The sequence below is a fragment of the Pristis pectinata genome, chromosome 4 (assembly GCF_009764475.1).
Source record: "Pristis pectinata isolate sPriPec2 chromosome 4, sPriPec2.1.pri, whole genome shotgun sequence".
Taxonomy (NCBI): domain Eukaryota; kingdom Metazoa; phylum Chordata; class Chondrichthyes; order Rhinopristiformes; family Pristidae; genus Pristis; species Pristis pectinata.
In genome coordinates, this window is record NC_067408.1 from 14,030,483 (window position 1) to 14,049,725 (window position 19,243).

General features: G+C 38.4%; 1 protein-coding gene across 1 annotated transcript in view; it reads right to left on the reverse strand.

The window, feature by feature from the left end:
- The window catches only part of rbm27 (RNA binding motif protein 27), a 106,750-nt gene extending 88,754 nt beyond the window's left edge, over nucleotides 1-17,996 (reverse strand). Inside the window, exon 1 of the mRNA XM_052013296.1 lies at nucleotides 17,598-17,996. Coding sequence (XP_051869256.1) covers nucleotides 17,598-17,656 — 59 coding nt within the window. The 5' untranslated portion in view covers nucleotides 17,657-17,996. The remainder of the gene's footprint in view (nucleotides 1-17,597) is intronic.
- Between the last annotated feature and the right edge of the window lie 1,247 nt (nucleotides 17,997-19,243).

A 19,243-nucleotide genomic window follows, 5' to 3' on the forward strand; every position in this document is an offset into this window, starting at 1 on the left:
TGTAGAAGGAAGCAGGTATTTGTGTGGACGGCCACGATTCGAGTGCCTTTCGGGGTGAGGCAGATGCGGTGGAGTGGTCATTGCTGAGTAGACAATGAGGTGTCGTTTGGGTTCCAAAGTGGAACATTTGGATTTCGTGATCTTTCTATTTTCTCTCTACATCTACGTTTTGTCTTCAGTCAACGGTGGTTGTTGAAGAAGCCTCTGATCACGTTTCACCTTATGGCTTGCTGAACCGAACTTTAAGAACCATTCTTGCTTACTATCATAAGTAGTTATTAATAAAGTAGTTTTTTTTTTAAACGCTGATACATGACGCAGTGTATTTCTTTTGTTGCTGGTTCGTAACAGGTAGCAACAAATTACATTTTTCCCTCCTTGTGTTTAGATATAAATGATAGACCCAAAGTAAAAGATTAATACAAGATATGTACTGGCTAATCAGTGCATTGCAATCTCCCACAAACAGGAATATGATAAGGACCATATCACTTGTTTTAGTAACATTGTGAACAGCATAAACATCAGAAATATTATGGCTGCATGAACAGACCAGAAGTTAGTTATTTTACGACATGATTCCCAAATTACTTAGAACTACAAAGATTCAAAATCAGGAGTGCAATGGATTTTGCTTGGATGAACGCAACTCCAACACCACTCAGGAGTCCAGACATCATCCCAGACAAAGCACCTTCTTTACTAACAACCATCTGCCTCAGTGAATTCCTTCTAGAATCTACTAAAAACCTGGAAGCACCTCACCAAGACTTCTTTGGCATTTATCACTTCAAAAGGTGAAGAATCTAAAATCAAGTTCCAACCCAAGTCATGCAACTTCCTGACTTGTAAAAGTTTTCCTGTTTTTGGCTCAAAATCATGAAATGCTTGCCAACAACACAGCGCAACTACTCTTTGCACATGGAGTATAATAGTTCCAGAAGGCACCTCATCACCAGCTTCTCAAGGCAATTAGAAAATATGTATTAAATGCTGACACAGCCAACAACACTCAACTTCTAGGAGAACAAAATATATTGAAGTAAATTTGGAGCAGCATGTTCTTGTCGTAGTTACAGAACTAAGATTCTAGGTCTTAATCCTTATCAGAAGGGCTTGATAGCAATAATCTATGATTTAGTTATGAAAATACGTCCAAAATCACTGGACAAAATTAAGAATGAATGGGAAAGCAAACTCCAGACATCTTTACCTACAGAGACATGGAAGAAAATTCTTCATTTGGTTAATACATCTTCAATGTGTGCCAGACACTCTTTAATACAGTTTAAGGTAGTTCACAGGACCCATATGTCAAAAGATAAGCTAGCCCATTTTTAATCACCATATAAATCCTATATGTGACCGATGTAAATCGAATGTGGCTTCTTTGACACATATGTTTTGGTCCTGTCCTCTTTTGGAAAAATATTGGAAAGACATTTTTAGCATTATCTCAGATGTATTGAATATTGGTTTACAGCCTCACCCTATCACTGCAATTTTTGGATTACCAAGGATAGAGTCTGGCCATTTATCTGCTTCCGCTAACCGTATGATTGCCTTTTTTACATTAATGGCCAAACGATCCATTTTGCTTAAATGGAAGGATCAAATACCCCCTACTACTTTCCAATGGTTCTCTCAAATTATATCATGTTTAAACTCGGAAAAAATTAGGAGTGGTACTGTTGATCCTTTGCTTAAATTTGAAGATATTTGGAGTCCATTTATTCAATATTTTCACATGATATAGATCCCCGTTCAATAACTTTCCAGTTTAGAGGAACGGAGTTGACAACATAATATTGCTCTGTTTCTACTGAGAAATTTCAGTCCAGTCTTTTTTTTTCTTTTTGAAATTTTTTTTGTTTAGTTTTGTTTGATATATTATTTATAATTTTTCTTATTGATTTGGGGATTTTTTTTCTTTTCTTTTTTATATATGTAATAAATCTTTTTCTTTCCTTTCTTTTATATTCATTTATTAAGAGATTGTGGGATCTACAGATTTTTAAAAATATTTTATTGTTCTTTATGATTATCTATGCCATGATTGTTCTCCTGATCTCTTTGTATTACATGTACAAACATTGATGTTATATATTAATCTGCATTAATTTGAAAACTAATAAAAACATTGAAAAAGAAAGAGGATTTTGCACCATCCAGTTCAAGCAATACAACATGTTGATATCAAAACAGAAAACACGCAAACCACTTTCAAAAAAAAATCACAATAAAAAGTAATTTACCTGAACTGCTAAAATCTATTTAAAATTCAGAAGGTTTTCATTACTGCATGTCTTTTTACCCCCCAAACAAAGAAATTTTTTTAACAATTGTTGAGATACTCAGATCCTAATAAAGCATTTTTAATATAGTAAAACACCCTCAGGCACTTGGGCAAAGTGCAACATTGAGAACTATTTTAAATAATCTTCTCCTGTTCACGGTAAATTCCTTGACATGTTTGTTTTCACTAATTATGATCTTGCAGATTCCACAAATGTATATAGCATTGGCACCTTGCTGAAGTAGATATTATTCACGTGGAAGTGTTGACAGGAATATGAACACATTGTACAACAACATGGGGGGAAAAAAAAATTTGGATATAACGTCTGACCCTAACCTTTCCCAGCACTCACAAATGAGGGCTTCCAGCCAGGATTATTAAGCAGCACAGAAGGATCACTGGCCATTTTTTTTTTCTTCCTTAACATAGATTAAAGAATAAAGGCTATATAATCACTATGTAATAACAGACAGGTTCAGAAAACCAGCAGGGAGTGACAGACTGAAAAATATAGAGCTTCATCTTCAGAAATAACATTTTATTAATGCACCAACATCAGTGGACGTCGAAGTTCAATAAATTTTGGATCAACTGATGTACGTGGCTTTAAAATTCATATCGTTATCATTGAATTGATCTCTCATTAACAAACTCACCTTCAGACAGATATTAGTAAATTAACAACACTATCTTGCCCTAATAGTGCACATAGAATCTAAAACTGAAAAACATCAAACTGAAACCACAACTATGTTGTTCTTGTAGTTAATAAAGAGATCTGTTTTTTTTAAAGAAATACAGGCTGAGTTGCTCAGCCTTTCTGGTCTTTTCCGTTTCTATTTGCAACTTATCAAGTGTTTTGTCAAACACAAGTCTCAACAGTAACAGTCCATTAATTCAAAGCATTTAGCAGTAAACTTACACTGAATGTTCAACTTGCCTGGTAGACTCAAAAATGAATTTTAATGCCAATATCTGCTGTTGCCTGTGTCCGTAAAGTTTCTCCTATTAAGGTTCATTTAACAAGGCTACAGTCAAGGAGATTAACGACTTTGAGATTAGAGACTCACAGTAGGGCACTGTTAGTGAGACTTCACTTCTCAGTTTTCAGAATCTTAACATTTAATAAAGTGTATATTTCAAGAATGGCGTGTACCCAATGTACCAACCCATTTGCAATACAAATGTTCAGCTACTTGATGAAACAGGCATCTTTCCTGCCTCCTTCTTCACCCTAAGCAGTTCCTCAGAATAGAAGATGCTTCCAGTTCATTTCTATGGTTTCAAGGTGACCGATGAGGCCAGTGGTATCCAAAGACTTTTCCCACAAATAGGCAGGAAAGTCTCCAATAGGCCAGGAGGGTGGGTAGTTTCTGAGGCAGTGCACTCCTGCCATTTAAGCTGGGCTTTTGTGTATCATCAACAGATGGACTTGTGGTTTGCAATGCCATCCAAATTCTCCTTCTTCACTTTTGAGCAGTCATTGGCCAGGGATTCTCAGGAGTCAGTAGAGATGTTGTATTTTTCTAAGAAAACGTTGAAAGCTTTCTTGAATCTTTTCCTCTGTCCACCTTGCAATCTTTTCCCATGATACAGTTCAGGACAGACCATTTCCTTCAGGAATATGGTGTTCAGCATATTAAGAACAGGGCTTGTTCAACAGAGCCCACCAAGTCTAAAACCAAGTTTAAAAATGCTGGGGGTGTTAACATCTGGGAATGTTAAACTGATTTGATCACCTTTCTGGTCAATTTGGGTGATTTTGTAGACAGTGTCGGTGGTACCCTGCCCATGCCTTGAAGTACCTGTTGTAGTCAAGGCCTCAGAGCTATATGGGAAGGCTGAGATCATCATTTTCTGATAAGAGTATATGTTTTGTACCAGGTTTGAGGTGCTGACCTCAGAACACTCATATGGGAAACAAGAAGCAATCCACATTTTCCAAGGTCTCATGAACCATTATTGTTGGAGGACAGTCTGCAACAGAACCATAGTACAGACGGGGTCAAGCGATGCTATGTCATTGCTCCAACGACTATTTCCTCTCTGCAATGCCGTACCTCACCTCCACTGGAGTGGAGCTAATGTATATGACTGACATATTTAACTATCAAATTCATTTCAGTGAATGATGAGGGGATAGAATTTGCACTCAACATCAGCAAGAAAAAATGCTTTACTGACCTGTCTTAATTGTACCTCCTCTTATCATTAATGTTTAGACAAACCAGATGGCAGCAAAATCATAAAATACTACTGTTAAAAACATTTGTATTCCTGGCCCATGTTGGTTTGGTGCACACAAGTTAATTGACTCTTAAAACTTACAAAATTTTAACCACCTTAATTCAGCACATGTGAATCACACATTACAGTTATTAAATATCACAAGTGCTAAATCACACTTGCATCTGATGAACTGAAATACCAATAAAACAAAGCCAAATAGGTACAAAGCAAACGAACTCAGTCACAAATCAGCACTGAGGAAATAATTAACAAAAGAAAATAGATAAGTAATGAAGTTACTCAAAACCAGTTAAAAATTAAATGTTTCCTGTCAGCATTTCAACAAAATTAAGGCACCAAAACAGTTTGAGAGGCACAATATTTCCCAATGTGTTAAGCTGCCTTACATCCAGATTTCAATATTTTTATTTTTAAATTGCAAGATATTCTTGTATTTAGAAACAAGTATCTTTCCCAAATAAAATCAATGTCATGGTAGTTATGAGCTATGAATATATATCAGGCAGCTATTACAAAACCAAATTCAGCTCTGTGTCAGACTGTACAGAAAAATTCTCTTGGACAAACTAAACCACAATATCTTCAGGCACAAAACCAAACTAGGGTTCTGCCCCTCTGCCCCCTCCCACCACGTTTTAAAAGCATTTTGTTTTAAAGAAACTTACATAGGGATATACAACTTATATACAGGGACTGAGTTTAGGGAGAGGTTAGAGAGATGGAGTGTAGGATACAGAAAGGTAATCTTATAGAGGTGTATAAAAGGGGCATAGATAGGGTGAATGCACTCAGTCTTTTTCCCCAGGGTTGGGGCAATCAAGAACTAGAGGGCATAGGTTTAAGATGAGAGGGGTATGTATACAGAAGGAGCTGCCCGATGAAGTGATTGAGGCAAGTTCAATAACATTGTTCAAAAGACAGTTTGACAGGTAGAGGGTTTGAAAGGACATGTGAAACTCAGGCAAATGGGACTAGCATGGTCAGTCAGGCCAAACAGCCCGTTTCCATGCTGTATGATTCTATGACATACAGTTAGGAATTATAGTGGAGGCACAAGAGACTGCTGTTGCAACTCAGTGGGTCGAGCAGCATCTGTGGGAGGGAAGGGTTTGTCGACATTTCAGGTGGAAACCCTGCATCAAAATCCTGATGCAGGGTTTTGACAAGAAAGATAAGGTGGCACCTGTGTTAATATTTTGGGTCGATGATATTTCATCATCTCCCATTCATCATGAAAGGTCATCAAACTCAAACATTTACTCTGCGTCACTCCCCACAGGGGCTCCCTGACCTATTATTTCCAACCTCTCCTGTTTTATTTCATTTTTCTAGCATCAATAGTTTTTCTTTTGCTTTTCAGCTTATATCTTTATTTGGTCGAAGCTCATTTCCACATTCAGTGCAAAAATTTTTGAACTGCAGAAGCTGACAGCTTATATTCTAACTCATCATAAAACCATAAACATGTTACAATTTAAAATAAATCCAATTATATCCACTCACGATAGAAGACATTTCTGCTGTAGAAAAGTTGGCATCCAAGGCTCACTGGCAAAAACACATTTTATCCTTTAATAATGTTATGGATGCTACATAATATTGTTTTCATTGAATTTTATTTTCAATATTATTTTTGGATCTCCACTTACATTGGAATGCTCATTGAAATACCTATGAATTGATCTCCATAAGCCAGAGCAGTTAAGGTTGAGAGATTTTCTTCTTTGAAGGATATTAATGAATTACATGAATTTTTAAGAGATGTTTTCTTTGAAGATATGGTGGTGGAGGAGTTAAATTACTGAACTAGTAACAGAGCTGCTATTCAAAAACATATCTTTAAATTCCATCATACCACATGGTGATTTAAACTCCTGATAATTTAGATTTTAAAACAAATCTTGTCTTGATGACACAAAGAGTGACACAGTTCACCAATGTTCTTCAGGGAAGGAAGTCTGGCTTGGATTTGATCGGGTCTGCAAGTCACCCCAGACTTGTAGCCACATGATCGACTCTTAACAGCCCTCTCCAGTGGACTAGCTAGCCATTCAGTTGTACCAGACCACACTGTTTATGCTAAAACAGAAAAAGAATAAAATCCATTATTGACCTTGGCACTGAATTCAGTCAGTGCAAGGTTCTGGCCAGCCCAGTCAACAGCACATATTCCTCCTCAGACACTGTTTCCCAGATGTTTATAATTTGGAAAGCTGTCCCACAAACTAATAAACCAACAGCCTGCTACACTCATATTCACAATGCAATTTCACAGACAATACTCCACTATTCCATCACAATTCCACTTTGCCCCACCAGCAGGACAGATTCACCTGAGAGGGTGGCACAGTCTTATAAAAGGTGAAAGTGAGTAGCCTGAGTAATTGTCATCATCAGTTGCAGACCCCATGAAGTCTCACGGTATCAGGTCAACTACAGGCAAAGAAACTTCTCAACAGTTACCATTTATTACCCTCTATAGTAGAGGAATAAGTACTCCTGCTTGTTGAACATTTGGAAGAAGCACTAAAAACAGCAAGCCTACAGGATGGAGAAGGGGACTTGAAAGTCCATCACCAGGAGAGGCTTGGAAACATTATCACTAAACAAGATGGCCAAGTTGCTAAAGGCAGCTACCAGATTAGGTCTACAACAGGTAATGAGTTGACCAACATATGGGGAAAAAAAAACCTTTACCTTGTCCTTACCAATTTACTTGTGGAAGATGTACCTGTTGTAGACTTAATCTGGTAGCTGCCTTTTGGAACTTGGCCATCTTGTTTAGTGATAATGTTGCCAAGCCCCTCCTGGTGAAGGACTCTCAAGTCCATGATGGCATTTATAGATGGACCACCACAAGCCTACTTGTGGAGGCAAAATCCTGAATTCATGCTGAGAGCAACCTCCATTGTGTTGTGCAACACATCACTTGTGCCATGAGAGAAATTCACAAGAGACAGCAGCTCAAAACTAGTCACCTGTCAAGTGCCATGTACACCACCACAATCTGCAGCATCGTGGCCTGGCATATCCCTCACTCTAACATGACAATCAAGCCAGGGGATCAACACTAGTTTCATGATGAGTTTAATGATGAAGGCCATGGCAAGGCAGCACCAGGCATACCTAAAATTGAGCATCAGTCCGGTGAAACAACAGCACAAGTGGAATAAGAACTAAGCTACAAAAAAATAAGCATGCATTAGAGAGTGAAGCAATCCTACGACCACAGGATCATATTTTCTTCTTCAGCAGTCTCTCAAGATTGAGGCTGACTTACTTCTACTCTGAATTTGTAGGTTCTGGAGTGTCTAATGAGACCAATGTGGGAATTGCAGACCCTTCCACAACAAAAGGCGGCGGACAAGACAGTTGGGTAGGTAGTTTGTGAGTAGGTATATTTCTTCCGATGCTTATGCAGGGCTTCTGTGCTCCCAAAACATGGCCTTGAGGAGCTAAATAACACCCAGAATGCTTCTTCTCCATTTGTGTCACTGGAGTTGTTGCACTTCAAGTATATTGACAACATTGGCATGTACCTGACCATGTGGAAAATTGACTAGGTATATCCAGTTTGGAAAAGCATAGATCCAACTCAGCTTTCTACCACCAATCTACTTTCAATCATCAGCAAGAGAGTTGGAAGATGTCATCAACAGTGCTCTCAAATGGCCACTTACTCATCAATAGAGCTGAATTCCAATGTAGAGGTGAGAGTTTGCTTAATCATAAAGGCAGCATTTAACCAAGTATGCCATCAAGAGTTCTGACAAAACAGAATCAATAGTCATTGCTGGGAAAACATTCCTATGTTTGGAATTGTACCCTGCATAAAGGAAGACAGTTGAAGCTGTTGGAGATCAATTATCTCAGCCCTACAGCATCACTGCAGGAGTTTCTTAGGGCAGTGTCCTATTCCCAACCATCTTCAGCTGCTTCATCAATAATCTTCCTTATTTCAGGAAGTCACAAGGAAAGACGTTCATTGATGACTGCACAATGCTCAATTCCATTTGCAGCTCCTTGGCAACTGAAGCAGTCCAGGTCTGTCTGCAGCATGAGCCAGAAAGTATTCAAGCATGGGCTCATAAATGGCAAATAACATTTGCATTACCAAAGCATCAAGCAATGACCACAAGCTAAAAGACAATCAAACCACCTATCTTTGATGGTCAATGGCATTACTATTGACGACTCCACTTATCAACAACATCCTGGGGATCACCACTGACCTGGAATTCAAATGGCACAGCCGTATCAATACTGTGGCTACAAATCAGAAGTACACTGCAATGAATGACTCACTTCACAGAGTCTTTCCACCTTCAACAAAGCACAAGTGCATAATGTAACTCTCTCTGCTTGCTGGAAAAATGTTGATCCAACAACACTTAAGGAACTCCACACTATCCAGGACAAAGCAGTCCATTTGGTTGGTACCCATCCACAACCCTAAATATTCAAGCACCAAAAAAGAATGCAACACAGAAGTACAAAAAGCAGTATATGCAAGGGGACACTGCCCTCTGCAGGTTTCCCTCCATACCACACAACATCCTGAGCTGGAAACAGTCTTCCTTCACTGCCACAGTATCTAAGACCTGGAACTCCCTGTAGCATTAAGGAAGTACCTTCACCGTATGGACTACAATAATTTAAGGTGGTAACTCACCATCACCTTCAAGGGCTACTGAAATGAGCAATAAATGCTAGTCTAGGCAGTGATGCTCAGATTCCAAAAAAAAATGAATTAAACTGAAATCTAATATGGGTGCCATTACTGATAGCAGTTTTTTTGTTTAAATTCCAGACTGAATTACTTGAACTTAAAATTTCCCAGATGCTATAGTGGGAATTAAACTCTGATAAATCAACTGAGGTACCACGAAAAGTTATAATCTGAGCGTCACTGGGACAGAGGATCTCAGTGAACATTTTAGAAACTGTATGTACATCTCAATACAAGCCAGAATCAGAAATTATTTATTTTGTGATAATGGAGAATGAGAGAGCTGAACAGTATTGAGAAGGTCCAAGTGGAAGCAGTTCCACATGTAACACAACTTCAAAAGTGAAAATTAAACAAGAAGAAATCATGTGATCCATGACATTAATCATTTTGGAAGACAGAACTGCCACCTAACTTGATTTTTTTTTCCTTAGCATTGAGGAATTAGCCATTCAAGTCAATAATTAGAAGCTCAGTGAATAAAAGTGCACAAGAAAACCTTTGATAAAGTTCTGCTAGAATGGCAGCTGCACAAGTTTAAGGTAATGAGTCCCATCCCCCTGGGAAAAATCATTAGGTGTCCCTGTATAAGACAAAACATACTAGAAATTCAGGGAAGCTCATCTATATTGTTACTTTTAATTAAGCGAGGAAAATTTACTATCGCTAAACTGGAATAAAAAGAGGTTAGACCAGTGAAAAATTAAAGGATCACACTGTGCCCAATAGTTTCAGAAAGGGTCATGATGAAACATGTTGGAGCTCAAGAGATAGGGAACCCGACTCCATAATCTTCCAGATTCCAGAAATGTGAATGACAGCGTTCACAAGGCACAGATGAAACCAAATCTGTTTGCATTATGCATCAGCCAACAAAATCGTTAGGAAAACTTTAAACCTATCCTTTCCAAACACTTGAAAATCCTGCCATAAAATAGGCAACAAGATAGAGATTAGCAGCAGTTGTTTAAAATGGCTGTACAAATCCTCGATCCATGAAACCACGAGTCCAAATTATATTCCCTTCTGGGGGAAAAAAAAAATCAAAAAAAAATGCTGCAGATGTTGAAATTCTAAAGTAAAAACAGAAAGTGCTGGAGACACTCAACAGATCTGTGGAAAGAGAAACTTGATGAAGGGTCTCAGACCTGAAAGTTAACTCTGCTTCTCTTTCCATAGATACTGCCTGACCTGTTGAATATTCCCAGCATTTTCTATTTTGTTTTAATTTCTAATTCCCTTCTATTTGCAATTCTATGAGCACAGATGTACTATCCTCAATAATTTCCTGCAATTCCCAGTTTTGTGCCAATGATAACTTCTTTCCACCAACAGGATAATAATAAAATTTAAGACATGCCATGTTAAAATAAACTCTATTCAAACTAATCATGAAATAACTTGTTATTAAAATGAAACAATGATTAACTCCTTTTTAAATTAAAGCACCCCAGTTGCCTTGAAATAATTCATTAAAAGTCTACTTAATATACAGCAACTTCACAAAAATAATCTTCAACCAATTTAGTTCAAAAAGATTTCAAAGACCACACAATGGCTAATAGCCACAATCCAGATGGAAACGATTATTTGATACTGTAATTATTTCCTACATTTGAGTTTTCTTTATCAATGTCCTAATTAAGATATTATTCTTTGTTGGTTTTGCATTTCACAAGGGAGGCAAGGGGAAAGAGAGTTCCATTGACAGTTGTGGATATCCTTCTGATGTCATGGTAGATTTTAGTTCAGAAACAAGCTGTCTTGTATACTTTCAGGTATACATTGCGCTCATGTACACATTTACAATGCTCATCAAAACAGGTGAAAGAATCTTTAGTTTTCAAAGTTTATAAGCATTTTACTTTTGTATTCCTTCATGCAATGTCAGTACCTCAGACTAAAAGCCTCTCAATATCTGGATGCATAAAAATTAGAATTTCTGTCAGATATACTGAAGTGTCATGGAGAAAACATAAACTTTAGGAGAACTATACATATCAATTTGATGACTGTAACTATTATACAGATCCTTAAACTTAAGAGCACAATACAAAGCAGAGTCCCAACAAAACAGCGGAAGTATTGAGCATCCAGAATAAGACAACACTACGAAACTTATACAAGTGTCTAGCCAGCAACGATTACAATGTCACTTCTGCTACATGTTAGACATGGGGATAAAGCCACACTTCAATTCCCATTAACGAGCAAATGTAATAATCTTCCAGCCAACATAACTTACAAGCCTTGAAGATATGTCTTTGTCTTGCACGGTACTGCTGCCGCAAAACAACAAATTTCACGACATATGTCTGTGATAATAAACATGATTCTGAAACAGCATCACCCCTTGACAGATACCACTGTATATCGTTCTCTCCCCCCCCCATATATTTGCATGTACACAAGCAAAATCAACTGAACTTTGTTGTGCTGAGTTGTAATTCACATCACTTTAGATGCTGAATCAATTACTTCATTAACTAAAAGGATTCCACTTGTTTTTGTCTTTGGAGGCAAATGGTATGTGATATAGGGTAGATCAGAAGGTATAAAAAGACACAAAATTTAAAAGTGCCTTGCTTCCACTCTAATGACTGAGTTTTAAGCCATAATATACAACATTCAACCCGAGCCAGACAGTTCAGCTCAGCCTGCCTCAATAAGCCGCCTGCATTTGCTACTTCCCAAAATGCGCAAAGATACAGGTCAGAGAGGCAGATTAAAAGTATCATTCTTCCATAAACCCCCAAACCCACTGGAGAAATGAAGGGCATTTTGTTTTGTTTCCTACCTTGGCCATCTTTTGCATTACAACTTGATCCCCAAAACTGGAGCCCAATCAGCAAGGCTCCACACAGCTGTGACAGCTGGGTAAGCCACGTCCCCAACCCCCCACCCTGGCTTACCACCTAGCAAAAAAAACTTTAAAAGCCTGTTAATGTATCATACATTTAAAAGTATTGCTAAACATTGTCACTATGAAATTAATAATAATTAAACATGTTTAAAAATAGTTGAACTGATTTAAATTAACAATTATATACATCTAAATACAGATTACATCACTGAAACTTGCCCATCTCCCTCAAGCCATTTCCTCTCCACTGAGATGAATGGAGTCACTAAACAGGCAGGCAAAATTCCAAACAAAACTGCAGAAAATTGGACTGCAATTGGAATGACAGCAACATGAAACTGTCTGGAAATTTAAGATTTTCTAATTCGCATTTTAGATGATCAATCTGGCCCCTTCTGCAAATGAAATGTGTATCACTGCTTGTGGGAACATTCTGTGGCTAATCCTTCAGGGCAACTTGTGTTCCTCACTTTTTAAATAAGAGCTCAACTTCACTTCCTCACTTTCAGAAAATTTCACTGAGTGAGCAAGATTTGACACCAATTCAGTGTTCCTTCCTTGGTCATCTGATCAAGGTTCCTACTTGAGCAATCTTTTCTTTTATAAACACTGTACAAAATATTTAAGCTTGAATCATCAACACCTCAAGCATTCTGTAATGCAAGTCTTCCTCAGCTACAGGCACTTTTTTCCCCTCAATGTTATCATCATCTCAAATGTGAGGCTATTTTGACATTTGAACTTCAACATATGTATTCATTTCTATTAGAATAGAGCAATATCAATACAAGTAATGTTCTAGCATATACTGCATCCATTCTCATTAACTGCAGAGAGAGATCAGTAGCCTGCAGTCATGGATTTCAGGTGATTACCAAGAGAACTCGTGGCAACACAATTTCTTTCAGCAAAAGCAGGAAACTGCTGTACTCTGAAGTGCACTACCCAAGAGGATGATGAAAGCCAATTCAACAAATTCCATAAGTACTTGAATTTTGGGGAAAACTTTTAGGGTTATGGGAAATGAGCAAAGGAGTGGAATTAAATGGATGGCTCTATCAAAGAGGAGGCACTGCCATGACAGACTGCATGATCACCTTTTACACTGTAACAATCCAAGAATCCATAAAATAACAACATACAAGTGAAGTCAGTACTAGTATCCTTTAAACTCATTTCAGCCAATAGTATTTTTGATAAGGCAAGCATTCATTTCCCATCCCTGAAGTCCTGCAAAGGTGATGAAGGTCATTTTCAGCTGCCTCAAGTGATGAGATAAAACCAAATAGTTTGCTAGGCCCTTCAATGCAATTAAGTGTCAATTACTGTGATGCAGTATGGAAATTACACAGATATTCAGACCAGATAAACCATAGCAGATTTTGTTCCCCAAAATACATTACCAAACAAGTTCTGTTTATAATAACAGTTCAGTTCCTGCATGGACATTCTTTACGAGCACCATCCTTTCATTTACAAATTTGTTACTTTGCATCGGGGTTGAGGTAATATATTGGCACGGACAAGCAACTGGCTAACAGAAAACAAAGATAAATAAGTCATTTTCAGACTGTCAATCAGTAACCAGAGGGGGTCCACAAGGATCAGTGCTGGGGCCTCCTCTATTTACCATCTTGACCAATGACTTGGATGAAGGGGCCAAGTCTTCTGTAAAAAAAAATCTGCTGATAACACATAGACAGGTAGGTTAGCAGGCTGCAAGTCAGAAAAAGCACTTGCAAGGAGATATAGATGAGTTAAATGTATAGGTGAGATTTTAGCAGAATGCAAATAATGTGGAAAACATGGGGTTAACCACTTTGAAGGAAGAAAGAAAAAGCAACTTAAATTATTATTTAATTGGAATGGGGACTACAAAATGTCATGCTACAATGAAATCCTAATGAATGAAACACAGGGTCAGCATACAAAGAAAGCGATTAATAAAGACTAATAGAATGTTGGCTTTTATTGCAAGGGATACGGAATATAAGAGTAGGAAAACTTTGATGCAACTTTACATGGCACTGGAGAAACCAAACCTGGAGTTTTAGATTGCCATATTTAAGGATTGATATACAAAGCACTGGAAGCAGTGCAGAGAAGGTTCACTCAGTTGATTCTTGGATGAAGGCATTGACATGGGGAGAAAGGTTGAGCAAGTTGGGTCTGAACTAAATTGTAATTTAAAAAAAAAGAGGTGATCTTATTCAAACATACAAGATTCAGATTGGGATTGATTCTGATTGGGAATACAAATCCTGAGAGGACGTTTCTCACAGTGGGGGTATCTAGAACTAAAGGGCATTGCTTCAGGACGAGGTTTTGCACATTTAAGACAGAATTTCTCCTCTCAGAGGGCCGTGGCTCTTTGGAAACCTCAACTCCACAGAACTGTGGGGGCATAGTCATAGAATACATTCAAGGCAGAGACTGACAAATATTTGAACAATGAGTCAAAGGGCATGGGAATAGAGCAGCAAAGTGACATTGAGGGCGAGATTGGATCAGCCATGATCCTGTTGAATGGCAGAGCAGGCTTAAAGTGCCAACTAGCCTCCTCCTGCTCCCGTTTCAGATGTTCTTTTAAATCCATATTTTCTGGAATGTTATTTCTGTGATAAAGCCACATTACTGGAAACCCTGTAATGTCTTGCAAACTTTGAACTATAATAATGAAAACATTTAAAGTACAGTAAAATACCCACAGATTATCAAAAAAAACTCAAAATGGTGACTAAATATATGCATATACACATCCATTCAAAACATTTTGCTATATGGACATCAGAATTTCGATTGAAACATTACTCAAAAACATTTTCAAAATGGAAATCATCAAGAATTACTCAAATAATGAGAATGTTTATAATTCTGAATAGCTCCATGTCTTAACTAAACAACATGCAATATCTAAACTTCAAATTTAATTACAAATGTAAAGAATTCCCTCCTGGGGAGAAAGGGGACAAAAAAAATCAATAGAATTTACAATCTGAATATTATTAATTTCTTGCTTAACCTTAAATGCTGGAATGGCCTTCCACAGACAATAACAACTGTTGGGTTTCACAAGAAATTGTCCAACTGTTGTTCACGTCCAGAACCTCACTGTCAGCTGGCAATTCAGCAAGATAGTCATACAAGCCCTATGCAATTCTCACTTCATGTATCCACACATGTTCTATTCAGTGGGGGATGGCTGAATAACAATCAGGACTTTGCCCAAGCTATACAAAAACTGAGATCAACCACGACAACATCTTTATTTCAGTCAGAACAAAAAAAGTTTTTAAAAAATCAAACTGCAATTGATCTGTATAATTCAGAACATGTACACATTTTAACATTAAGGAAATCTAATTAAAATGCAACAGTAAAGTAAAAAAAAGTCAAAAATTCCCAGTTCAATTTTCCTTAAAAATTTCTATAACAATATTCAACATGAAAAATACACAGTAGAATGTACATTAAATTACTTTCTTCTTGGCTACATTTTAAATTTTATGGCATTTTACCAATGTTTTTTTTTCTGGTGCCAGCCCAGAATTGACCATGGCAAGAATTAAACTCATCATCTCCAAATTACTTATCTAGTACCACAAGATATTGTGGAGACCACCTCATAGTTTGGCAAAGTAGATCAGTAGCTTTGTCATAACATCAAACTCCAATGATGCGCTGAGGGATGAAAGTGGAAAGATGCAGAAACAGCCATCATGGGCCCCCAAAACAATTAAGTTTGCAGGGATGCAAGATTGATTATAAAATGATTCATGTTTTCAAATACATCCAGGGCCCCACACCATCCCCTCTCTGAAGTGTTCTCCACTCCCACAAGGTAACTAGGTGCCTCTGAAAAAGCTGGCCTCTTGATATGTCAGCTACCAAGGTCCTAAGCTCAGGCATTCCTTTCCTAACTCTCTACAGTCAATTGAGATACTTGTTATATTATACATTTTGACTTGGTTTGTGCTCATCAACCTTAATCTTTCTCTACATGGCTCCATGCCAAATTTTCTGTTATTGCTTTTTTAAAGCACCTGGGATATACTTACTACGTTAAAGGTACTGTACAAAAGCTGTGGTTGTTGGGTTTCAAGGTATAGTCGGATAATAGGAAAGAAACCTAATTCCTTTTTATTGCACTAAAAACACATACAACATACCAGAATTGCAATTAACATAAAACCAATAATATTTATGAACATCTTCATGGAACACCTAAACATTTTATTTAATATGCAATAGTAGATTTCCTGTGATGCTACTCTCAATGTTTAACAATACACTGACATAACATTACAATTGTTGCATAACTTCATAAAATTTGGTACCATTTTATAATTCCCTTATTTCCATGAATCTGTGTTCAAGATGCCTTCTCCCCAGTTATAATTCCAGCAAATAAAGAGTCTGGAGTTTATCAGAATTTAGCAGAGAAGGTAAGAGAAGTTGGCAGTAAAGACACTTGGAAATTTCCATCTTCACAGTGAAAAATAATTCAGATAACTGATTTCAGATTGCATAATTTTGCTCATGTGTGACAAGTACACTGATAACACCACACATACTTTCAACACCAAAAATTCATCCAAATATATAGTGTATTTAGCATAATATTTAAGGGGTTTCTATGCAAGAGAACTCGTAGTACTTTTCTTTAAATGCGACCCAAACACTACTAATTAAGTACATTTCAAATTTAGTCACTCCTCTAGTGCAGGGAAACATAGAAACAGACAGCCATATCCTATCTTTAGGGACAAGGTTATCGATTAAATGACATTGGTTGGTTACAAAGGTGCAAGTAGTTGTTATTGAGGTACTGACATCCCACAGATATTTGACCAGAACGTTAATAATGGGTATTGAAGACCTACACTACAGACAGTGATTAATAATAACATTTAATTTATTTCAAAGCTATCAATTACAGAATATTACTCTTTTATTCATGCTTTAGGTCAGTTCTTCAAATTCTCACATTCAACTTGCTGTGGCATGAGAACTGTACTTAAAATACTCTCCAGAGGTGAAAATTTTAGAAAGCAAAGCGAAACGCAATTTGAAACTCCGAGTAAAATCCAGTTAAATTTCTTTATCCGAAAACTGAGGACAATGAACTGACTGCTAGCCTAATTTACAAGGCAAGTGTTAAACTCAAGTATAAAGTTGAAAGAGTTTTGATTCATAAAAGTAATAAAGAATACGTTTCCAAGGAGTTAATGCATCACACGAAAAAGTCTGCCAAGAGAATATAATAGGTGATATTATTCTGCCTAGTTTTAATCGAGGTAAAGCAGAAGAAACGTGTGGCCTTGCAAGCCTGCCTCATGTGGCAGACGCAGGGCCTAAAAAAAGTAAGTACCCACCGCGCCCCCAATCATCCCCCCCCCCAAAATAAAACTGCACACCCCAGTATATTTGAATGAGGTGTTTAGAATAATACTCACATAGGGTCCAGCGCCCTTGACAACCAGGATCTGAAAGCGTCCAGATTCTCTATGATCATCTTCCCAAGGTCTCTAACCCAGTGCCAGCTTCACCATCAGAATGATCAGCCTCAGTGAAAGTCCACAAGCGACATGACAACAAACCAGGAGCAAGGCCGCAGCGCACCGCGACCCCACACACCGACCGACTGACGGAGCCCGCCGCCAATCACCAGCCCCCTCTCCGCCCCAACAGACCAATCAGACGGAGGACGGGGGGGGCGGGACAAGTAGTCGGGAGCGAGTTAGATTGGAGTCGGCGGCCTGTGTGGAGATGATCAATCGATCAGTCCAAATTTGGACTTTCTCCCGCACTCTTATTATAAAACAAATGTTGAAATGCGAAAGGGGAGGATTTTTAAAATATACGTGACAAAAATGCAAGGCGTTTACTGAGACATAATCGAGGGGAAAGCTCGACTAGGCCACACTGCTCAATCAAACCTGAAAACGTAGTGCAGGCACGTACTATTTGATAGGCAGTATTTTCGTCCAATCACAGTGTTCGTTAGTGGTATTCTCCTTTTTCATTGGATAATTGACCATAAGAAGGCGGGACGTTCGGATCTAACCGGACACCTTGCAGCCGAGAACGGTCGAGGGAGATAAAACCGTCAAAAATCGATGTGAACTTTATTTTTTAAGCCAATGCATGGGATATATTTAATGAAATACCAGAAAATTGCGATATAACGCAAGAGGTGCCGTCACAAAAATAGTCAGACGTGATTTGATGGGCACCACGCCGGCCCCGCCCCCTGTTCAATGACATCTCGCGAGATAATTATCGTCTCCTCGCGCCACGTGCACCATCCCAGGGCGGCTCCTCCCGGTATCTCAGCAACCAGAACTGTTGCAAACCGGAGCAGCCGCCGACAGCAGCGCAGGGCTGCAGGCAGGGGAAGCACTGAGCGAGGGCTGTTATAGTCAAAGACCCCACCTACCCGGGTCATTCTCTCCTCTTCCATCGGGTAGAAGATACAGGTGCCTGAGGGCACGTACCACCAGGCTCAAGGACAGCTTCTACCCCACTGTGATAAGACTATTGAACCGTTCCTTTACACAGTGAGATAGACTCTGACCTCACCATCTACCTTGCACCTTATTGCACTGCACTTTCTCTGTAGCTGTGACACTTTATACTATTATTGTTTTTACCTGTACTACCTCAGTGCACTCTGTACTGACTCAATGTAACTGCACTGTGTAATGAATTGACCTGTACGATCGGTATGCAAGACAAGTTTCTCACTGTACCTCGGCACAAGTGACAATAATAAACCAATACCAATTTATAAATTGTTCAGGGAAGCCAGTGCTAGATCCGTCTCCTGAACTGACTGTGAGCATGCCTTGTTGCATTCGTTCGTCCTGTAAAGATATCTTTATTAGTCACATGTACATCAAAACACACAGTGAAATGCATCTTTTGCGTAGTGTTCTGGAGGCAGCCCGCAAAAGTGTCGCAACGCTTCTGGCGCCAACATAGCATGCCCACTGCTTCCTAACCCGTACATCTTTGGAATGTGGGAGGAAACCGGAGCACCTGGAGGAAACCCACGCAGACACGGGGAGAATGTACAAACTCCTTACGGACAGTGGCCAGA